General features: G+C 38.4%; 1 protein-coding gene across 3 annotated transcripts; it reads right to left on the minus strand.

Moving 5' to 3' along the window:
* Positions 1–239: 239 nt before the first annotated feature.
* On the minus strand, positions 240–19452 carry LOC139973303 (cystine/glutamate transporter-like). 3 transcript variants are annotated; one of them, XM_071979878.1, is made up of 10 exons: positions 18813–19446; positions 17388–17513; positions 14408–14507; positions 13705–13749; positions 13144–13267; positions 10551–10654; positions 9162–9258; positions 7700–7849; positions 4162–4339; positions 240–2162 (listed from the first exon to the last, which is right to left on the minus strand). In XM_071979878.1, the coding sequence occupies exons 1-10, from the start codon at positions 19336–19338 to the stop codon at positions 2086–2088; spliced, it is 1527 nt and encodes a 508-aa protein (XP_071835979.1). In that variant the 5' UTR covers positions 19339–19446; the 3' UTR covers positions 240–2085. The 3 variants fall into 3 exon arrangements, with proteins under 3 accessions (XP_071835979.1, XP_071835980.1, XP_071835981.1); XM_071979879.1 differs by lacking the exon at positions 17388–17513 and having other exon boundaries at positions 18813–19452; XM_071979880.1 differs by lacking the exon at positions 7700–7849 and having other exon boundaries at positions 18813–19450.
* Between the last annotated feature and the right edge of the window lie 1517 nt (positions 19453–20969).

A 20969-nucleotide genomic window follows, 5' to 3' on the forward strand; every position in this document is an offset into this window, starting at 1 on the left:
TTGCGGGATATGTGTAGGAATGAGGTAGGTTTACTTGCTACCAAGACAACAAAACATGTTCCAGTACATGCAATATTTGAGATCTGTGTTTTATGAAATTATTAGTAGACATTGTGTGATGTGTGTTTTAAGGAAACTGAAGTGATTGGTAGACATTGTTACATCCAAGTGGTACCAAAAACACCTCTACTCTGCCAGAAAGATAAGTAATCACATTCATCACAGTAAATATTTATGGATCTTTAAGGATCTCCTTACCTTTAAAAATGAAAAGAAACTACTCTGTAAAAGTGAGAGTGTGCAAGGTTTCATTATCTTTATACCTATGTTGCCTAATAAGAAATCTACAGGCAAACACAGGACCTCTTCCAAACATCAAGAAAAATGGAGGAAGCTGTTCAGACCATCTTTGCTCTTTGGAGAAAGAGACTTATGTAGGTCATGTACAAGGTCAAGTTGAATCTTTCAGCTTGCCTGTTGCTTCACAAATGCAATAAATGTAACTTTCTTAGAGGTATGTTGAGTTCATTTACATTCTGTGTATTTCTATCACGTAGATCAAGGTTCATGGTTTGGTTTTACTTCTCCTGTAATATGTGTCTTTGTGGGGGTTTCTTTAATTTATGGCTAATGTTGAAGAAGTTCACTCTGTTTCTATCATACCAACTCTTTTTTTAATCTTTATCAGTTATATCTCTTAAGTGTGAGAAGATACTGAATGTCTGATTCTAAGGATAACCTGTACACTGTTAAAGTAACCTGTTGTACTGAATCAAACTATAGTAACCATGTAAAATCCTGAAGCAAGCAGAGTGTGAAGTGTACATGTAAATGCTTCATGTGTGAGCTGTTTCTTCTTTGCCCGGATCTCATAGTATTTATTATCTCATTGCCTTGTTTGATTCTGTAAGCAGAAAATAAATAAATCGTAAATTACATGAAACAATTGAATGTTGGACTTTTTATTAAACTATATACATCAACCTTCAATTATGGAGCAAATATGTAAAACAATAATAATAATAATAATAATAACAATAATAATAATAATAATAATAATAATCAGAGAGTTATATTTACGACACTTAAGCCACCACCAATGTGGGAGAAGCCGGCAAGGGCTTATGGATTACAACTTTCACATTGGGTGGCTTCCAATTCAACATTTTGAACTCAAATTTGGAATCTTTTCCACTTAGAAAGTCGTTGCAGATAGGAATACCATAAAATACCATTGGATGAAAAACCCACCTTACTATGATCCGGCGGGGGATCGAACCCTGAACCTCCCAAGTGCTAAGCCTCGTTGCTTCAAATGACACAGCTTTTATCTACTCGGCCACAGTCGGTACAATAACTGATAGTGATTTTTATATAATGGTAAAATATAGTGCATATACTCGGGTATTATTTTCAATGCGACCCTTGCTTGACATTAAACATAAGAATACAGACAACAGTACATGTTAAACAATACAAAATGGTAACCATGCATTTTAGCGATGTTTCATTACCCACGTCATGACTACTGTAGTATGACACAACGGAACAAAAACTTCTCTTACTATTTCACCCTTGTAAACACTGGTAAATCCTGGTAGCTCCTAGCTGTAGGGCTGGTAGAGGCATGCACCCTTGCATGAGTACATACAAATCCATTTTCACAGCAATGTACACCAGTGGTGAATATTTGCCTTACCTCAAATCACCTCACCTCTCTCCTACTCGTGCAGTTTCACGTAAAATGAATGAATTATTTTCAATCTAATGTTACGTAGATTGTCAGAGAATGTGTGGGAGAGGAAGGATGTGAGGGCGTCTTTATGGAAGACTAACAAATTCAAGTTTGCCTCATGCAAGGGGTCTCCGTTTGCTGCTCTGCCATCTGAAGGGTTATCAACATGTTTTTTCACATTTGTCTCCAATTTACCAGAACTTGTATCAGGGCAAGTTCTGTTAATAGGCCTATATGGTTAATTTTGAAAATGATATAATGATGTGATTTCTTTATCTCCGTGTGCATATTCACGGTAATCAGGCTGTGGTATATATTCGTGCTTCCATTCTTTCAAGTCTGATTGTCAATTAGAAGTTCTTAACGTAGGTAGCTCTTTCTTGTGGTACAACCAGCAGAAGTTTCTGCATCCAAACTGTGGATTTTTCTACAAGAGAGAAAGGGAAGAATTCAGTGAAACGATGGGAAAATATCTAGTTCTCTTACTACTTACCGTATATTACCAGGGAAATGTACTTCATTTGAATTATGTTGCTTTTGACTCGTTGTTGAAAGTAAAGGAATTGTATGCGATTATTATGGCGTGCGTGTGCCCGTGTGTATGTGAGAGACCACCCCTTTGCTTGTAAACACCACATGAAGTTGGTTTAGTGAAATTTGACGCATGTGGTGTTACAATCCTCCGTAGCGCGAAATCTTGTTCTATGTAAATTAGTACAGACATAAACTTTGAAGCGTTCGCGCGTGTGGAAAGCCATTTTAACATTTAATCGGGAATTTTAGATATCTTAAATTGTTTCTTTTTTAGATATCTAAAATTCTATTTCAGATATCTATAATTAAACTCGAGATATCTTAAATTTATTCGAGATATCTGAAATTTTATTTCAGATATCTGAAATTGAATTCGAGATATCTAAAATAGATTTCGAGATATCTGAAATTCTAATTCAGATATCTGAAATTGAATTCCAGATATCTGAAATTGAATTCCAGATATCTGAAATTGAATTCGAGATATCTGCAATTGAATTCCAGATATCTGAAATGCATATGCAGAAATTCCCGATTAAATGTTAAAATGACGTACGTATGGAAAGCCATTTTAACATTTAATCGGGAATTTTCAGATATCTGAAATTGAATTCGAGATATCTGTAATTGAATTCGAGATATCTGAAATTGAATTCGAGATATCTGCAATTCTATTTCAGATATCTGAAATTGAATTCGAGATATCTGAAATTCTATTTCAGATATCTGAAATAGAATTGCAGATATCTTGAATTCAATTTCAGATACCTCGAATTCAATTTCAGATATCTCGAATTCAATTCAGATATCTAGAATTCAATTTCAGATATCTCGAATTCTCTGGTATTTCGAGAATCTGAAATTGAATTTAAAACATCTGCAATTATTTGTAGATATCTTAAATAAATTGGAGATATCTGTAATTTAATTTGAGATATCTGAAATTATTTCGAGATATCTGAAATTCCTTATTAAATGTGAAAACGGCTTTCCATACGCGCGGCGTTGTCCTGTAACACTATTGCTATAAAGTAGATTCGATTTTGTTTCAACAATTGTCATTTTATTAATGAACTTAAACTTTAGTGAAAGAAACAAAGTCGCATTTAGGGACCTGGATCATTTTTTAAGGCATGTGTGTCTGTTGAAAACAATAGGGTTGGAGATTTCAACGGCTCGTGTTCAGACAAACAAGCTTCGATCGACCAAATACACACATATGCCTGTATTCGCTGTATAGTGTAAACTAACCAATCGTAATCTTATTCCTTATTTTCCGAACACTTCCCTATATAGGGACCACGCGCAATGACAAGCCCTTTTCTCTCTATATATATATGCAAAGGCACTTCATTCATGCATAAGAGACGAATCATTTCATTTCGTTTCATTTCATTTCGGCATTTAATTAAGGCTCTCATAGGAGACTATTTAGCTGTACGTGTGTAATAAATGCGTTCGCGATACGCGTATTACTAGCCTTGTAAACAGATTCTGTATACACGTGTTTTTAGCACATATGGTAATTACATTGGAACTGCAATGTTATCATTTGGTTTTTATAGTTATTGTCATTTTTGTTTATTTATATGTTATTGTCTTTTCGGGCACAAATTTCCAGAATGACTTAAGCATCTAACATGGGACAGTTATAGCCTACTTCTTCTTACCACCCCTATGTGTAATGCAGTTGCCATTTTAGGAGGCGTCGTGTTCAATGGCCCTGCGTTTGCACACATCAATCACACGCGCACTCCCTCACATTTCCGATGTAGTAGTGAAGTACAAAATATCATCTTACTATGGATTACGTGTAGGAAGATGAGATACAAACATGCACACATACGACAGAGACATTTGGAGTATTTAAAAGAATGTATAATATATCATACCCATGACTTGATTCCACCATGCTGGTTTGGATTGCCACCAAACACAGACAGCATAAACAGGTATACCAGCTACAGTAATGAGTAATCCGATGAGAAACTCGTAGAAAGCAGAAAGAATAGATGCAACGACCATGAAGACCGCGCAGAGAGCAAATAATATGGCCAGCACTAGTGGTACCTGTAGACGAGGAACATATGAGTGGCAAACTTGGAGTGCACGTGTGTGAACGTTAACGGCCAACTCAGCCTAATCGGTAGAATAGTCTGGCATGGAGAGACTTCCTAATCAGATAATTTAGCTCACGTTTGTACTCAACTTCTCTAGATATTTTGTTTCTTTCTCAAATGACATGAATATCAAGGCGTTTAAGCATATAACTATCAAAGCGTGAAGGGCGGGGGAGGTGAGGGCAGGGGAGGGGAGGGGAACATAGCAGGAGAGCGATTAGCGCAGCTATCTTGTGGGTGCCCAGAAGAGGTCTTCTACCGGTATATATGCAAATAATAGGACCAAAATAAATTATTGTTACACATTTACATAGGCCTATTATAAAGGCTACAGGTTGAATCGAACAACAACTTGTTTAAGAGCATACGGTGGCCCAGATGGGACAGCGGAAAGACAAATAAAGTAGATTGCTTACTCACAATTTTGACTTTTCATCACGATTTGTATGAGACTATTTCTCACGAAACCCGGTATGTGTCACACGTTTAGGCTACATGCACAGTTTGACCATATATATATGTAGGCCTTCTTTTGTCCCAAGACTGCTAGCTAGCCTTACGCTAATGGGTATATGCTTAAGGCACGGCGTAAGGCGTAACGTAATGTTAGCACAGGGGTTAAAAGGGAATTACTTCAAGCAGAATTTTAGCCATGTCATCAGAGATGTAGGGGCGGGGCGGGGGGTTGTCACACCCCCTATAATTGGTGGTCAACAACATGACAGTTGGAAAATTTTATCTATGCAACATCTCAAAATTATTTAGGCTGATCGCGATCTTGAAAGGATAATTCTGATTTCTGAGTCATTAATATTAGGTTATTTCTAATACTTCTAAGTTTAAGCTTGCAACATTACAGGATTTTCGAACTTATGGGAAATTCGAACTTACAATTAACCGAATCCTGTTTCTAATTCCTTGTACAATCGATAATACAGTTGAAAATCCTACAAACTAACTTTAAAATTAATACGGCCAATTGGCATTCGATTTAGCACCTTGGTGTTTTACTAAGTACTATATAGTATAGCACATGTTAGGTGCAATGAATTAACAACCCACTCGTGTTATGCTACTGAAAATGTGCAACTTGCGGTATAGCATCCCTCCTTAAAAATCCACCCAGTGCAGTTGGAAAATTCTGATATTAGTTGGAATTTTATGATTCTAACCGCAACCCCACACCGGCTATCAGAAGCACCTACCAACGTCCATGCATATCGTAGACTAGTGTAAGAAGCAGGGAGGGGGGGGGGGGGCATGGGATGGTTTATGTTCTCAAATTTGCGTTGCATCTGAGAAAGGACCTTTATGGTCGGTATGTTTCTGTAGTCAACAGTTCGGTGAAAATTGCACCGACCCGACTGCAACGCGACTCTCCCCGTCTACTCGTCGGGAATGAGTTGTCGTTGACAGTCGTGGTCGCCTTAGTCGCGTCGGCGTCGGATTTACTTGGCTCCTCTCTTATCTGTCTCCCACTCTCCACATCTACCTAACTACACGTTGGAACATATTAAGCACTGCGCCCTGGCTTCCTTGTCACCGCGAAATTACTCCTCCTTCGGGGTCTACAATTCAAGAAGAACGCTACGCATTTTCGTCAATAAAATTTCGTTTTGTATACGATTTCCGTGATTGGATTTGGATCTCCGTATTCTGGAATATCTTTTCCCGTCACTAATAAGAAGCACTGTGTAAGTATACTTTTGTTTTCAATATTATTTTAACAAACTTTCCTCTTCCTCGCTGTTTTTTTCCCCCGATCGGCGGAACTCACATGTTTCTTTTTCTCCTTCGTTTTTGTATTGCCTGCCCACCCTTTCCTACCCTAGTGCCGGACGAGTGAGCCCCGCGTTTTCCTTGGGGTTGATCCGGAAAGAGAAGTATATAAGTGAACGGTGCCCAGGGAGCGAGAGCGCAGTGCTTAAACGTTCCAATGTGTACATAGGTAGATGGGAAAGTGCAGATATGGAGCGGGAGACAGGTAAGTATCGCCGCTCGTAAAATCTGCAAACCAGTCAGTATTGGCGATTAGCCGCACACTAGTCTGACCCGACTCGACCCAACAGTTTGATCCCCTGCTCATCAGTCCATGGGGCCGCCATTTTGACATTCTGCAGCTGTCGTCTGTAGCTTCCTCATTGGCTATCCATTTGAAACGGATCGCAGTCGGGTCGTAGACAGCCGCAAACTGCCATGACACCAATCAACTGCGTCGAGACGCCCCGACGCCACGGTGAATATCAAATTGGTTGATATAAAACAAAGGTTGTGAAGATATCGATACTCGATGAATGATATGTTAAGACACGCCCACCATTGATAATCATGATATGTCTCCCAGAAGAAGAAAAAATCACGTTTACTTACCATGGCATATCAACCATATAAGTATGACATTGATCCAACCTGCATGTCCTTATTGAGATTTCTAGTTTACAAAACCATTTTCACTATTAAACCCAGTCAAATCATGAATACTAATGACAATTTTAAATTTTATAAGCATGATAAATGTACATATCATATATACTAACCGACAATCATACCAAGTATGAAGAACATCAAATATAAGGTTGTAAAGATATAATCATTAATATTAAAAACATTAGGGAACTCGAAAAACAATTGGACGCATCTACTCATCAAAATGTATCTACCATGCATGTAAGTATGACGTTGATGCAATATGCCATTACTCAGAGTTCTTGTTTACGATTTAGTATATGGCGCCCGTTTGAACTTCTCAACACATTCGAAACCCACATAACCCACGCGGAAATCAGGTGGATGCCACATGGTTCTTCCTCATTAAGTACCGATGTCAAACCCATATTAACCCACTGTGGAATACAACTGGGCATCCCTTGGTAAACACACACTAATTTCCTCATGAATGTATAAAACCCCAAATGAGACCCAATCAGTCATTCTAGAGTTACCCCAAACTAATTTGACCACTTGTAGCCACACTATAGCCCACGTGGAACCCAGAAGTTCATAACAAGGTTTTATCACATTATTTGCCCATGTAGAGCCCATAGTTTACCCACATGGAACATGACTGGACGTCCCTAGGTTAGCCCTTATACCAACATGCCCATATAAAACCCAATTTGGTACATTCCAATTATACTGTACTGTACATATGGCAAATCCTTCTGGAAGCGTTCTATATATGTTGAAACACAATGTTCAACTCTCACTCCTAACCCCCCCTCCCCTACCTTCTCCCCTCCCCTCCTCCTACCTCTCCCCTTCCCTGAGATCCAGTTCATATAGATAAATACCGTCTATATAGTCCACCTACCTTAAATGGTCTCTTTAGATCTGGATATTTCCACCGGAAGTAAGGCACAGTCATCACTGTCATGGCAATAGCTAACCATCGACAAAAACTAAGATAGTTAATTAGCGAATACACGTCATCAGTCATTAGCATCAACACGCAAACCGGAAGCTACGTAAGACCAAGTACAACTAATAGTTATCCTTATATACAATTTTTTTTTTTCCTTTTAAAAGCTGAATCAGGGGATAGGTGGATTTTTTAAGTGGGAGAGGCTGGAGGGGCCCAAAACTTGTCCAGGGGGTGGGGGGTATGCAGAACCAATGTTCTAAAAGTACATTCTTCTCCAGAGGGGGGGGGGTGGGGCAGACAAATATATTGCCACTGCAATGAGTATGAGAATATAGATTTGTGTTTATGATAGGGTTGTAGTAATTGCGAACAGATACCAAACACCTCTACACAGAATGATTCAGTTAAAATAAACTTAAACATTATCTGTTTGTATATATCAATCATGTTATCCGTTATAGCTGTATAAACTGTTGCTGTATATAGCTGTTAATAGCTCTATATAGCTCTATATAGCTGTATATATACCGTAGGCCCGTGTATATTGTACATGAAATACTTTGTATATCTGTACATAGCGTTGCGATAGTCACGTGATTGGATTTGCTGACCTGTGGAATATCATTATGTATTATTCATAACGAAACCGAATCTCAGATCAAGAGATAAAGAACACAAAAATGTATCTTTATGATGGTAATACGTTAAGATTTTTCAGATATATAACTTAGATGAAATAGTTTTTGTTGTATTAACATTATGAAAGAATACCCCACATTTTAAAAGACAGTTTTTTCAATTCATCCGCTATAAATGTTACCTCTCTGCGTGGTATATATACGCTAACATAAAAATGAAACTGGACGTTTCCTCTGAAATATCGCAAAGTGTTTTCTTGAGATATTATCATATTTCTTGAAGTAACGTCATTTTGATTGTTTATTATTGCATATTAGAATGAATTTTATGATGAGGTGATCAAACGTCCACTTTGATATTTTTGCTGTTATGTTCGTATAGAGATATAGCTTGCCAACTCAAGCAATGACAACCACAAACGTGAAGTTCATTCATGACTCGAAGATAAAGGAAATCCTAATAATTGGATAGTTCATATCATGTAACAAGCATGCATCATGTCGCAGTAAGTGTTGAATAATAACACTTCCAGTTACCTTCCGTTTTATGGGGTGAGGGAGGGGGTAGGGTACATTTTTTGCGGATTTTCTGGGGAAAGACACAAAAATGTATACTTGTATTTACCTTCACATGTTCTTGAATACTGATATTCAAAGCCAAAATACGATAATTTAATAAAAATATATATTTCGAAAGTAAAATAAAACGAGGATCTGTGACAACCATATACGCTGGTACCCTTATTCAATGATATATGATGCTCTTTACTTACCATGCACGCAGCGGCAGGTAAGGGTGTTCTCTTATTGATGTGTATCATACTGACAATAACAGGCAATTGACCCTCACGAGATGCCACGAAAAACATTCTAGTGGAATGAAAAAGACAAGACTAAAAACTTGGTGACTACATCTGGCCGGAGTATATGAACTCGTAACACTTAAAGCAGCATTTTGCGTCCTTTACTATGATATTTCTCAACCTCACTGATTCCACGATGCCATATAACGACATACATAACTAGCTTATCTATTTAAATCTTACTTCAAATGGTGGCATAAAAGTCGAAAACTTTGCAACTTTCAACTTTGTTTTTCTCCAAGATATTTTCCGTTGGGATCCCAGTTAACCTCGCCCATAATATGAATATTTCAACACTACGGACGTCATTGACCAATACGTAATCCAACACCAAGCTTGATTTGTGTACAGTCGATATGGCAGTTGTACCAGGGAGTTCCATAACAACTCCCTAGTTGTGCCAACGCAAAGTCTTGAATCTCTTTTTAGCAACGGCTCATAAATAAACCTGCATCTCTGATTGGCTGAATTCAAACTAGTGGGTTTGGGGTACTGTATGCGATTAATTTTAAATGTGGAATTTTGTCGTGGATACTTTTCTCATTCTCTGCAAATATCCTTAAATACTCGCAAATTAACGATGTTGGCAGGGAAAAACTTGGCTGTATCTTAGTTTTCTGTTTTGTGATTGATATATGTCAAAAACTCAATGGACATGTCGAAAAATAGAAAACGGCGACCAAACGCAAAATGCTGCTTTAAAGGCATTGTAGACTCGCCCCAGGCGTTCTGAAAAAGTTAACTTTCTGTTGCTTGCAAGTGAAGTTTTTCTCGTGTCGCCACAAAATGCAGACAGTAATGAAACGTGATACCTTGTAATCTTTCATCTAGACCTGAGATGTCCATCGCTGCTATATGTACACCGTGTTGTGGATATTGACAGTAGGTGTATGTATTGACTGTACACTAGTGTCTAATTACCGACGGTAGCAAGCTGTGTGTGTATTTTCTGGGATCGATGGTGGTGTCTAACAATTCTGTTACACCTCATTCGAAACTAGGTCAGATTACCGGCATTAAACGTTTCTTTTCGCGCGAGTCTTCACACCCTTTCATGAAGTGGAGGTATGAAGGACGGACGACACTATAAATACTTTTATGGCTGGAAACCAGAAAAATGTCTGGTCTTTGCCCATTGCAACGAACTATTTCTTCTAATATTTTTTTTTTTTTTTAGAAGGACAAAATCACCACTGCTCCAAAACACCCACGTCCATTTACACGAGTAGCACAACTTTAAAACGATGACACGGACACATGTGGTGTCTGGGCAACGAAAAACAAAACAGAGAGTTTTACCTCGCTGTGGAGAAGATTCCTCCATTAATTGAACCTATGCAGGACACGGCAACAAAGATAGGCAAAATCCACCAGATCGGTCCAAGGACACGCTGGCCAAAAGTCTTAAAGAAAAAAACAATATATAAAGGTAAAAGGAACCAATTGTAATGGAATGACGAAATCCCATTTTAAGGTCATCAATATTGGTCATCAAAATATGCTAGAATTTCAAATAATGTTCACTCAAACTCAAATTTTTTCACAACTATTTAACTACTAGTTTTATCAACCTCAGAGATTTTGTCCAATAAATTGTCGACTTTACACTGTTGAATGTCCGGGACTAAACAAGAAGGGTCACAATGCCCATGAAAATTATTCACGATTTATGCATGCAAAACTTTGTTGTCAATCTTGATGACTTTAAAATATGTCTTTCTGGCATATTATAATCTCTGGTAACGAATTTCATAAGCTTAGTATACTATCGTTATAATTGCACACAACCTTAAATTTCATTAATAACTGTAGCAATCTGTATTGATATATTTTCTCGCCAATTCTGTTTCCTCCCTTTGTGACGTCATTTTCTTCGTAATAATGCTTTCAATTACGCAATTTCGCAATAAAAGACCACTATGATTTGTGAGGGGGTGTCGATGGGGAAATACTGAAAAGGCCTTCAGAATTTTTGACTCGTGTATGACAATTTTTCAACAAATGGCTTGATATCTGTAAAAATGATACATGAATGAACTTTTTCAGTGACATGTTGTTGCCTATGATTTTAACATTCCTCAGTATCTAAGTGCAGGTGCGTATCCAGGGGGGGGGGCGTTGGGGGTGGGCGCCCCCCGGGTAAGGAAAAGAGGAGAGAAAAAAAGAGAAGAAAAAAGGGAAAAGGAGGGGGAAAAAAGAAAAGGAGGAGAGAAAGGAAGGGAAAAGAAAAAGAAGAAAGAGAGAAAAAGGAGAAAAGGAGGGAGTAGAAGAGAGCCAAGACCTCGTGAAGAGAAAGAGGAACAGTCATAGTTAAAGCGCTGATCCCTATTATATACACAGGGTAGCCAGTGACAGATCAATGATTACGGAGGGGGTGTGCGCCTCACCCTACCCCTTACACCGACAACTCCATTTTTGACGTTTCCATTTTTCATCTCTCACTAATGTATCTATATAAATACTATATATGGTCTATCATAACGCGTGTGTGTGTATGGACGCCTTAAACAATTGTATAAATTGTAGTACAATTGTGCTATATGGAACCAACTGTGGCTGGTCTTGAACTCGACCGAGTCGTCGGGGAACATGACGCATTTCGGGAAGGGGGCGACCGCCCCCCCCCCCGTGCAAATTTTCTTTATGACATCGCTAGTAATTTCAAAATAGACAATGCTTAGATGCAACTTACAAGGCCTGGGAAGTGTCATTTCCAGCGATCTGGGAGGCATTTTCGGGCAAAATTTTTCTTGTACGCTTCGCGCCAACTCATGGTGGCGCTTCGCTTAGATAGTTTGCCTACAGGCTTCGCCCCTCCCTTGGCAATTACTCGCTACACGCCTGTTCGAATTTGTAAAGCAAAGAGCAGATATAACATCATATCAGTGAGCATTGAAATGCATGTTCCACGATGAACAGCCTCAAAAAAATGTGTATGTGTGTAGTAAAAGGCGTAGGAGCCAAATTGGATTTGGGATTTGGGGCGAAAAAAAGCCGAAATTTTTCGCGCGCTTCGCGCGCGTTCAACATATCGATGCCAATATCAGCCCCCGCCTCCTACAGGACCTACGCCTATGTGTGTAGTGTTTGGTTTCGATATACCTCATATCGGAAATATCTGCTATTTTTCATTTCCGAAACCAAGTTTTATAATAGCCATTATAACAGGTTGCAATATTTATACACCAATCAATTAACTGTGTCGGAATTTTCCAAAATTTCCTCACCAACATTCTTCATCATACTTTCTTCTACTCGTGCAATTTTGACCTGTCTATTAGGGGTTCAAGGAGGTTTTTCTATATTGGTTGTCCATAGATTGAATTTTCTGCAACATCATGGGTATGTTTTCAAGTGATTTTTATTCACGAGAAATGGGAATTTTCAAATTCTCAACAAATAATCGGCTTAAAATCTTCAAAAGTGGGGCTTTCGGATATTGTGGGCCGTGATGTAGAATCACCTACAAAAGCAATCATCCATAGGACATGCAATCAGGTCGAACATGATGTGTGACTGGTGAAAATCTTCAAAAAGGTTATGGATGGAAAAAACTTTTGGGAAATACTTGCGGTTCTCAGGCAAAAGTGTACATCTGGTTGCTCATTTTCAAGCCCGAGAAGTGCCATTTCCGGTGATCTGGGGGGTATCAAAACCAAAAATTTTCTTGTACGCTCCGCGCCAACCGATGGTGGCGCTCCGCTTAGATGGTAATTCGCGCCCCCCGGGTGAGAAAATCCTGGATACGCGCCTGAAGTGCAACATAATTTCCCAAGAAAGTAAAACGTCAAGTCAAGGTTAGCAGTCGTAATCAATCTTCGATTCCCCCAAATAATCATCCAAATACTTGTATCTAGCTTCTGCATTGTACAATTATCATAGTAATACATACCACAGCTACTGATTCTGAAGCCAGTAACTCAAATGGAGACAATACAGCGAAGTAGGCAAGGTTGGTTAAAAGGTACAAGGCAGTAACAGCAGTTGTCGCGATGATTATTGACAGGGGAACATTCCTACAAGGGAAACGTGAGGAAGCAAGTGTCATTTGTTTGAATTACCATTAAAATAATCTGTGCACCTTATTATCTTACACAGATATACTCGGATAACGACTCGGGCATAACCAAGAGCGTCATAAACAGTCTGAACAAAGCAATTCACTAAACAATTGTTATGGAACGTGACAAAACTAGTTAAGTGGACCATGAGAATGATGTCATCACAGAAAAAGATGAGCTGTTAGCCTACTGTGTTAGTAAACTATCCTACACCACCTCGTTATCATCTTGCCCCGGTAGTTAACTTCGGTTATGTTACTCTCGTGTCTACAGGCCTGTATGCTCGATCAGCTTGCAATAATGTGAACGTGAATGTTCAGTACATGTGATAGGAGATAAATCTGCCCTACAGGTATCTCATTTGGGATTAAGTGTCATAGCGTTATACTCACCGACCTGGATTCAATATCTCTTCTGTGACCTGTGGCAGATATTGCCTGTTGTGTAAAGAGACTTCAAAATGTTACGTATGAAAATATATATAAATGATTCTTTTGATGTTAATATCAAGATTTTGGAAACTCCTAGAAATATAAGTACAGTAGTATATATTATTCGTTAATATTCTGCATATGTATAACTGTTCTATCTAAATGGGTGCTTCATCTGTATTCGTGTCCTTTATTCGGATTCCGTCTGCCACAGTGGGTTACATGCGTTACAAGTGACCACTTACTGAGCCAATGGCCTACACTGTATTTCCTTACGTTACAAGTGACCACTTACTGAGCCAATGGCCTACACTGTATTTCCTTGCGTAACAAGGGACCACTTACTGAGCCAATGGCCTACACTGTATTTCCTTGCGTTACAAGGGACCACTTACTGAGCCAATGGCCTACACCGTAGTGTATTTCTTTGCGTAACAAGGAACCATTACTGAGCCAATGGCCTTCACTGTATTTCCTTTGAATGCAAACCTGTACTGTGCATAAAACGCTGGTAAAAGTGTAATGTGTGACAATTATAACCACTTACTGAGTTAATAGCCTAAACTGTATTTTCTTGGATATGCCTGTGCTGTAGATAATAAAGAAGACTTTTAATACTGAAATTGATTGGCAAACTGAAGTATCGCGGATGTTATTCTCTTACCATCCAGAATAAGCAAATAGACCTGAATAAAAGGCTCTAGGGAATCTAATCCACGTCACACTCTCCGTATCGAAAGATTCATGGAAGCTGTCAGTGTTACCTGCAATGTAAATAGGAATAGATAATACGTGCTGTGTGATTCTGAACACATACAACGGTAACATGAATCAAAATTACTCTATATCACTTAGTGAAAAAAAAAACAGCTTTCTATATTTATTATAAAGATGATTGGTGTATAGAAATTATTCAACTTTGAGGTGATTGCAAAAATTTCTTACTTTCCATGATATGTTGCAGGAACGACGTATATACACTATATGCACATCATTTGATAGTGAAATGTTAATGCCAAATAATCAAACACATTAGTACTTTTATCATGTATTTTTTTTTAATGTTATGTTCATCATTTAACAAGATAGACTACAAAATGTCCGCTAATTGGACTTCAGAATGAACAAGTATTTAATACTTAATACCCGCTTTTAATATTTGTCTTCCTATGTTCGTCGATGAAACTGATGAACTCCTCGATTTAGGCCGGATTGTGATAACTTTAAATACAAATTATATTTCTTGAGAACAACGAGGGAAGTGGGGAATAAAAATGCCACATTGTCCCTCTCTACAGGCCAGCGACGTAGCCAGGAATTTGAAAGGGGGGGGGGAGCACTTTTTGCGATTGATATCGATTTTTAAAAATTTAGGCACGACTATCTGAGCGGAGCGCCACCATCGGTTGTCGAGGAGCGTACAAGAAAATTTTTGGTTTTACAAACCCCCCAGATGGCCGGAAATGGCCCTTCCCGAGTGTTCATGCTGGTTCCATGGCCTCTTGCTAACTTGAGACACCTCATTCAATATCACTTTTCAACCAAAAAAACAAACGAGTTTAGATAGTACATAATTCAATAATACATAATGTATTTAAAATTAGCAAGGTACATGTACAGAGTAGTCTTACTTTTCAACTGCTGATACTTGTAGTTACATATATAGATAGGCCAGAAATGTCTTAGATACAACTATAGCCAGTAATTGTCTTTGATACAACTGTAAATGTTTAAGTTAGCCTAATAAGAGAAGGCGAGAGCTATCCGACGATTGCCATCTGATGCAAATTTCTCAACTGTTTTCTCAACTGAAATATTATCTGCGTAAACAGGTTCTTAACTAGATGTTACAACACTGACAAGATCGGATCCTATAGTCTTTTTCGGCGGGTAGAGCGTTGAATGAAACGGCACGCGATAGAAATGACAGCCTAAATTAGAAGACTAGGTCACCTAATTAAGCCATATTCTTGCTACGTTCATTTCAATAGTTATTCCTGTCTAGACTCTTAAACTCGTCCAGCAAGCTTATGGATTTGAAATATGGGTGTTTTAAAAAAAAGATAACTTGGCCAACAAAAGTGTAGGCCCGGGCCCACAGTGCTACATACTGGCTACGCCCCTGATCATATGATATCATATTATCAGCAGATTTTGTTTCCTGTTTGAATTCTTTTACATGTTCTTTTACATAATATATCAGAAAGACAAACATAGTGCTCTTTTACAATTTTTCAAGTAGGATGATTCTTGTTTATTGTCCAATGTCTGGACTTTAATACATTTGACCAACTTAACTGATGGACAATATAAACTTTCATATTTTGGAATATAGCCAGATATGCAGTGGCCTAAAAACAAATATCGTTATCGCAGTGTATTAGCAGTGTAATAATTATTTATAGGAAGTGCGTATCACGTACGATTGCTAGCTTAGCTTCATAACATGCTGTTCGTGCAACAACTTAGGACGAATCATAGAAAGGATGAGAACGAACGTTGTCGACGTTGTTGTGCATACGGTTCGTGACATTCCATAGAGTGCGGTTAGGCAATATGTATTTTATTACGCAGTGGCCAACTGTAGGCTTGTAATAGGCTATAGGCTAAATTTAGCTAATTGCATCTGCCAAACTAAGTAAGTAGTTGAATCAGTAGGCGTGAATGTTACTACGATTATTATTGAGTTAACGGAGCAGACAAGTATTCAAGATCAAAAGAGCACTCACAAAATACCATGCTAATAAAACAACAGTTTTTAAACATTTTTTTCGACACTGAAAGGGGGGGGAGCGGTCGCTCCCCCTGCTCCCCCCTGGCTACGTCCCTGCTACAGGCTTCCCTAAATTCGTTGGTTAACTATCCCCGGACGTGGACGTGGTCATTTTTGTACGTAATCATATGAACCCCACGTGAATACGATGCTCCAAAACCTACCCCAGCATGTTCACAGTACTGTTCTTTATTAAGGAATAATTGTACATGTCGAGACACGACAGTGAAGGTATTTCTCATTTTACTTTCTTCAAAATATCTGAAAGTCAGTTGAAAGTGAAAAATGAATGAGAAGTGATTGTATTAACTTTGTAAAGTATAACTTGAGCAAATAACTGAAGACGTTCTTCATCAATTCGATTATCAACATTTCTAAATTTAGCTAGCAGGCCTAAAGCCTTCTGTTTTATATATATATATATATATATATATATATATATATATATATATATATATATATATATATATATATATATATATATATATATATATATATATATATATAATTTGTTATCTTTTAGATTTTACCGAGATCCAATGGTGACTTTTTCAGCGCCGAAGGGAAAGGCTTTAAATCATAAAAGTAATGGTAAATTCTGAGACGACAGGTTGTAGTTAAATACATGCAGGGTTGAGTGGGTGGCATAAATAAATACCATTCAAAAGTTCATATGAGCGCTTTCTCTATTAAAGAATAACTTTATTGATGATGATTCCCCCTTAGGTCGTAGACGTGTGCGTGTGGGGTTACAACTTCCCGCTTTTGAGAAAACCAAATGGACTACTTAAGTTCCAGATAGTATGCAATAGAACTGGATGATAATGACAAAGACTTAGAATCCAAATACTATCTATATACATTCGTATACCTCTTGACAGCACCCATAAACCAGAAATTATAATCATCATCAAAGCAAGGACTTTAGCTCCAGTAAAAACCACCTGAATGCTCCGGCTCAGACTTACGCTCCAGCAGTTGAAGTAAAAAATACTTGCTATATGGAGGAAAGAAAAATTCATTAATTGCATGTATAGCCTAGGTATATAAGATGAATGAGTTCCTCCCAACCGAAACTGGAAAAAAAACCTTAATTAGTCGTAGAGACTCGTATACAGTCGCAATTCGGAAAAAGAAGTCTTTTGAGTAAGTTCCCTTTTAGTCTGGCAGCGTGTTGCCGGTTTTAGTACAGTACGTTTGCGTCCGCCGAATCGATAAGAAAATGTTAAACTGATCGTTAGTCGTGAACTCTTGTTCAATGATCAATAATATAGAACATATGAAAAACCTTCCTTTTAAAATATAAAATATAAAATCCTATCCTATTTTTGCCTTTAAGTCAAGATGTTCATAATATAGGTACTTTTAGATGTTTGCCTTTATACGGGTTATGTAGCCAATATTTCATCTCGAAAATACGGTTCGTCTACACGATTAAAGCACTCATGCAGTTCAAAACAATCTAGGAAGGTAGGGTGCTGACTAAACGAATAAGCGCCTTCTATCCAAACCAATGCTGGTATTTGCTCCAAATGTAGTGGGAAATTTACGTTGTGATACATACAATTTACTAACTGCGCTTGTATTGTTTCCAAACCCAATTCAAATAGGCAACGGATCGTGGCTCAGTACAACTATCAAGCTTGAAGTATGATACCATTGTAATTGAATTGTTTTAATTTTTTATTGTCTAGCTATATACATAGGTCTACCTAGAACCAAACTATTGGAACTTATCGCTCATAGCAGGTATGCTCTTAAACATATTAAACATAGTTAGGTCTTCATAGTGTATGTGAACGACCGATAGTGGGTCACAAACTGCCTAGTAGCCAGTCTGCTCAAAGCTAGGCTAACTGTTATATTACAGCTTAACCAGAGCCTTGTGTTTCTGCCACATTGGACAAAATGCATTTCATCTAAGTTCCTTAGTATCAACTCCATTATTAGCATCAGTCCCATCCTATATTGATCAACACCATCCAGTTTCTTAATATAAGTATATACAATCTTTGTAAAGAAATATCCAGTATGTATAGATAGGGCAATAATTGTGCCACATAAATTATAGCCAACGAGGCATCTTTACTGGTAATGTTTCCCACAAATAGCAGTTTCGTAACAATTCGATTATTTCAGTTAAATCTATTGTTTCTTAATACTACCCTATATGACAAAACCCAACCAGAGTTACACACCGTAGTCATCACTGTATGCGCACTACAAAACTTCGTATTTGCAGGCAAATAAGGTTCTGTTTGCATGATTGAAATATAACCACAAAGAGAATTCTCACCTAGAATGACAAACGCCAATAGCGCAGTGGACGTACTGTCGGCAGCGCAATTACCTCCGAAAGCAAGAATAATATTTTTCGCTGCTACAAGTGACACAACAACGGCGCCTCCGGTTCGGACGGCTAATAGTCCGGTCCAGATACGGAGAAATGAAACCCATGGTCCAAAGGAATGACGAAGATAAGAATAGTCGCCCCCCGATTCAGGAATACTCGAGGCTAGTTCTGCATAACAGAGTGCACCTACGCCCGAAAATATACCACATGCACACCAAATAATCAGGGCCCAGCCAACAGAGCCTGTATTATCTAGTATTCCCTTTGGTGATATGAATATCCCGGATCCTATCACGGTACCAGCTATTAAGACTGTACAGTCCAGTAATGTAACTTGCTTGGTCAATATGATATCTCCCGAACCTGTAGAACTCCGCGAAGGAGGTCTACTTTCCTTAGCTTGTTCCATTGTCAGTCTGTACACATTATTGTGGAATTCTGAATTTACTGTGGATACACTGAATATCATCAAATTGTTAACCGACCAATCACTGATGCGCTAACTTGAACGATCCCCACACTTGCATTGTTAAACCTTTTCATTAGATCTATTGAACTATGGAGCTCTGTTTATAGCTCCGTGATTGAACTGTTTTCTGTAACTCAATATGAACGACAACCTAATATGATATTGCCCTCTAAGCGTCACGGTACCTTTGTAAAGTCAAAACTGCAGCGTGGATAACAATACTTGAACAGGAAATTAACGCTGACATAGTTACTGGGGAAGAAGGGATTGTGACTGTCAGACTGCCATCAGGAGTGCTTAGTAATAAACGTAATAATGTGAACATCTATATACTCGGACATAAACAATGTTACCAATCACTGTAATAACATTGGCCTTCTGGAGGTTTACATTAATACATAATGTTAGATCAGGCGCGTAGCCAGGAATTTGCCCAAGGGAGGGGCGAACCTGTAGGCAAACTATCAGAGCCGTAGATTCTGCATTGAAAACTATCTAAGCGTAGCGCCACCACATACTGGCGCTAGGCGTACAAGGAAACTTTGGCTGAAAATGCCTCCCAGATCGCTGGAAATGGCACTTCCCAGGCCTTGTAAGTTGCATCTAAGCTTGAAATTACTAGCGATATAAAAAAAACATACAAAAAAAAAATGCTCAAGGGGGGGGGGGTGGTCGCCCCCTTCGTCCCCTTGGCTACGCGCCTGGGTATGATTACAGGCATGACACAACGACTGCTGCTTTGAGAGGGAAAAAATTTTGAAGTTTCTTCCTGTCACAGACTAGTATTCGTCACTTTTGTGTGTTGTAGCCATAGGTTACACCGTGAATGTTTAGTCACATGAGGAGAGACGGGGGAGGGGGGGGGAGGTGGAATAACCTAAGGATATAGAAGAAAATAATTGAAGGGGTGATACATTGGTCTACTCTAATTGATTTTAAGAAGAACGTTCACGGTGGACTACAATGTATAAAATAGACAAAGAATTTGCATGGGTTATACGCAGGTATAATTCGTCCCCGTTTTCGCGTAGTGGCGAATCTGCACTTTTGGCGAAATTGAGTTAAATATTGTTCTTACCTATTTCGAGGGTGAAGAATCGGTTAAGGCAGGTTAGAAGTTCTAAAACTGTCTAGATTTTTAGTTATTTCTGACTGATTTTTTACGAATGTTATGTCCACCTAAGGCCCACTCTCGTTTTCACATACTGACGAATACTTTAGTCATTATAACCACTCAGTGACACCATTTGTCTAAGGTCCATGCGTTTTTGCATAACGACGAATATTACCCTTTGGAACAAGCCGAACATAACAACCAAGTCAACTAACTGCCATTTGAAAACACACAGGATTATGGGAAGGTAACATCTTTATTATTTCCACCTCGTCTTTTAATTGATTAATGCAGCATTTCATACACGATAGCATAACTCGTGAAAACAGAATGGCCAGTGTGTCAACAATAATATTCCTGAATAGTAGCCTAGTGTTATGATTGCAGTACATTCGATGCTTGTACCTGTTGTGCGAGTAGCTATATACAGTAGACTTGAGTAACGCTATTTATCTCTACTGAATCGGTGTAACAGTGTCGGTACATTTAATAAGAGCTGTGTGTCAATGAGGAAACA

The sequence above is a fragment of the Apostichopus japonicus genome, chromosome 9, assembly GCF_037975245.1.
Source record: "Apostichopus japonicus isolate 1M-3 chromosome 9, ASM3797524v1, whole genome shotgun sequence".
In the NCBI taxonomy this organism is placed as follows: domain Eukaryota; kingdom Metazoa; phylum Echinodermata; class Holothuroidea; order Aspidochirotida; family Stichopodidae; genus Apostichopus; species Apostichopus japonicus.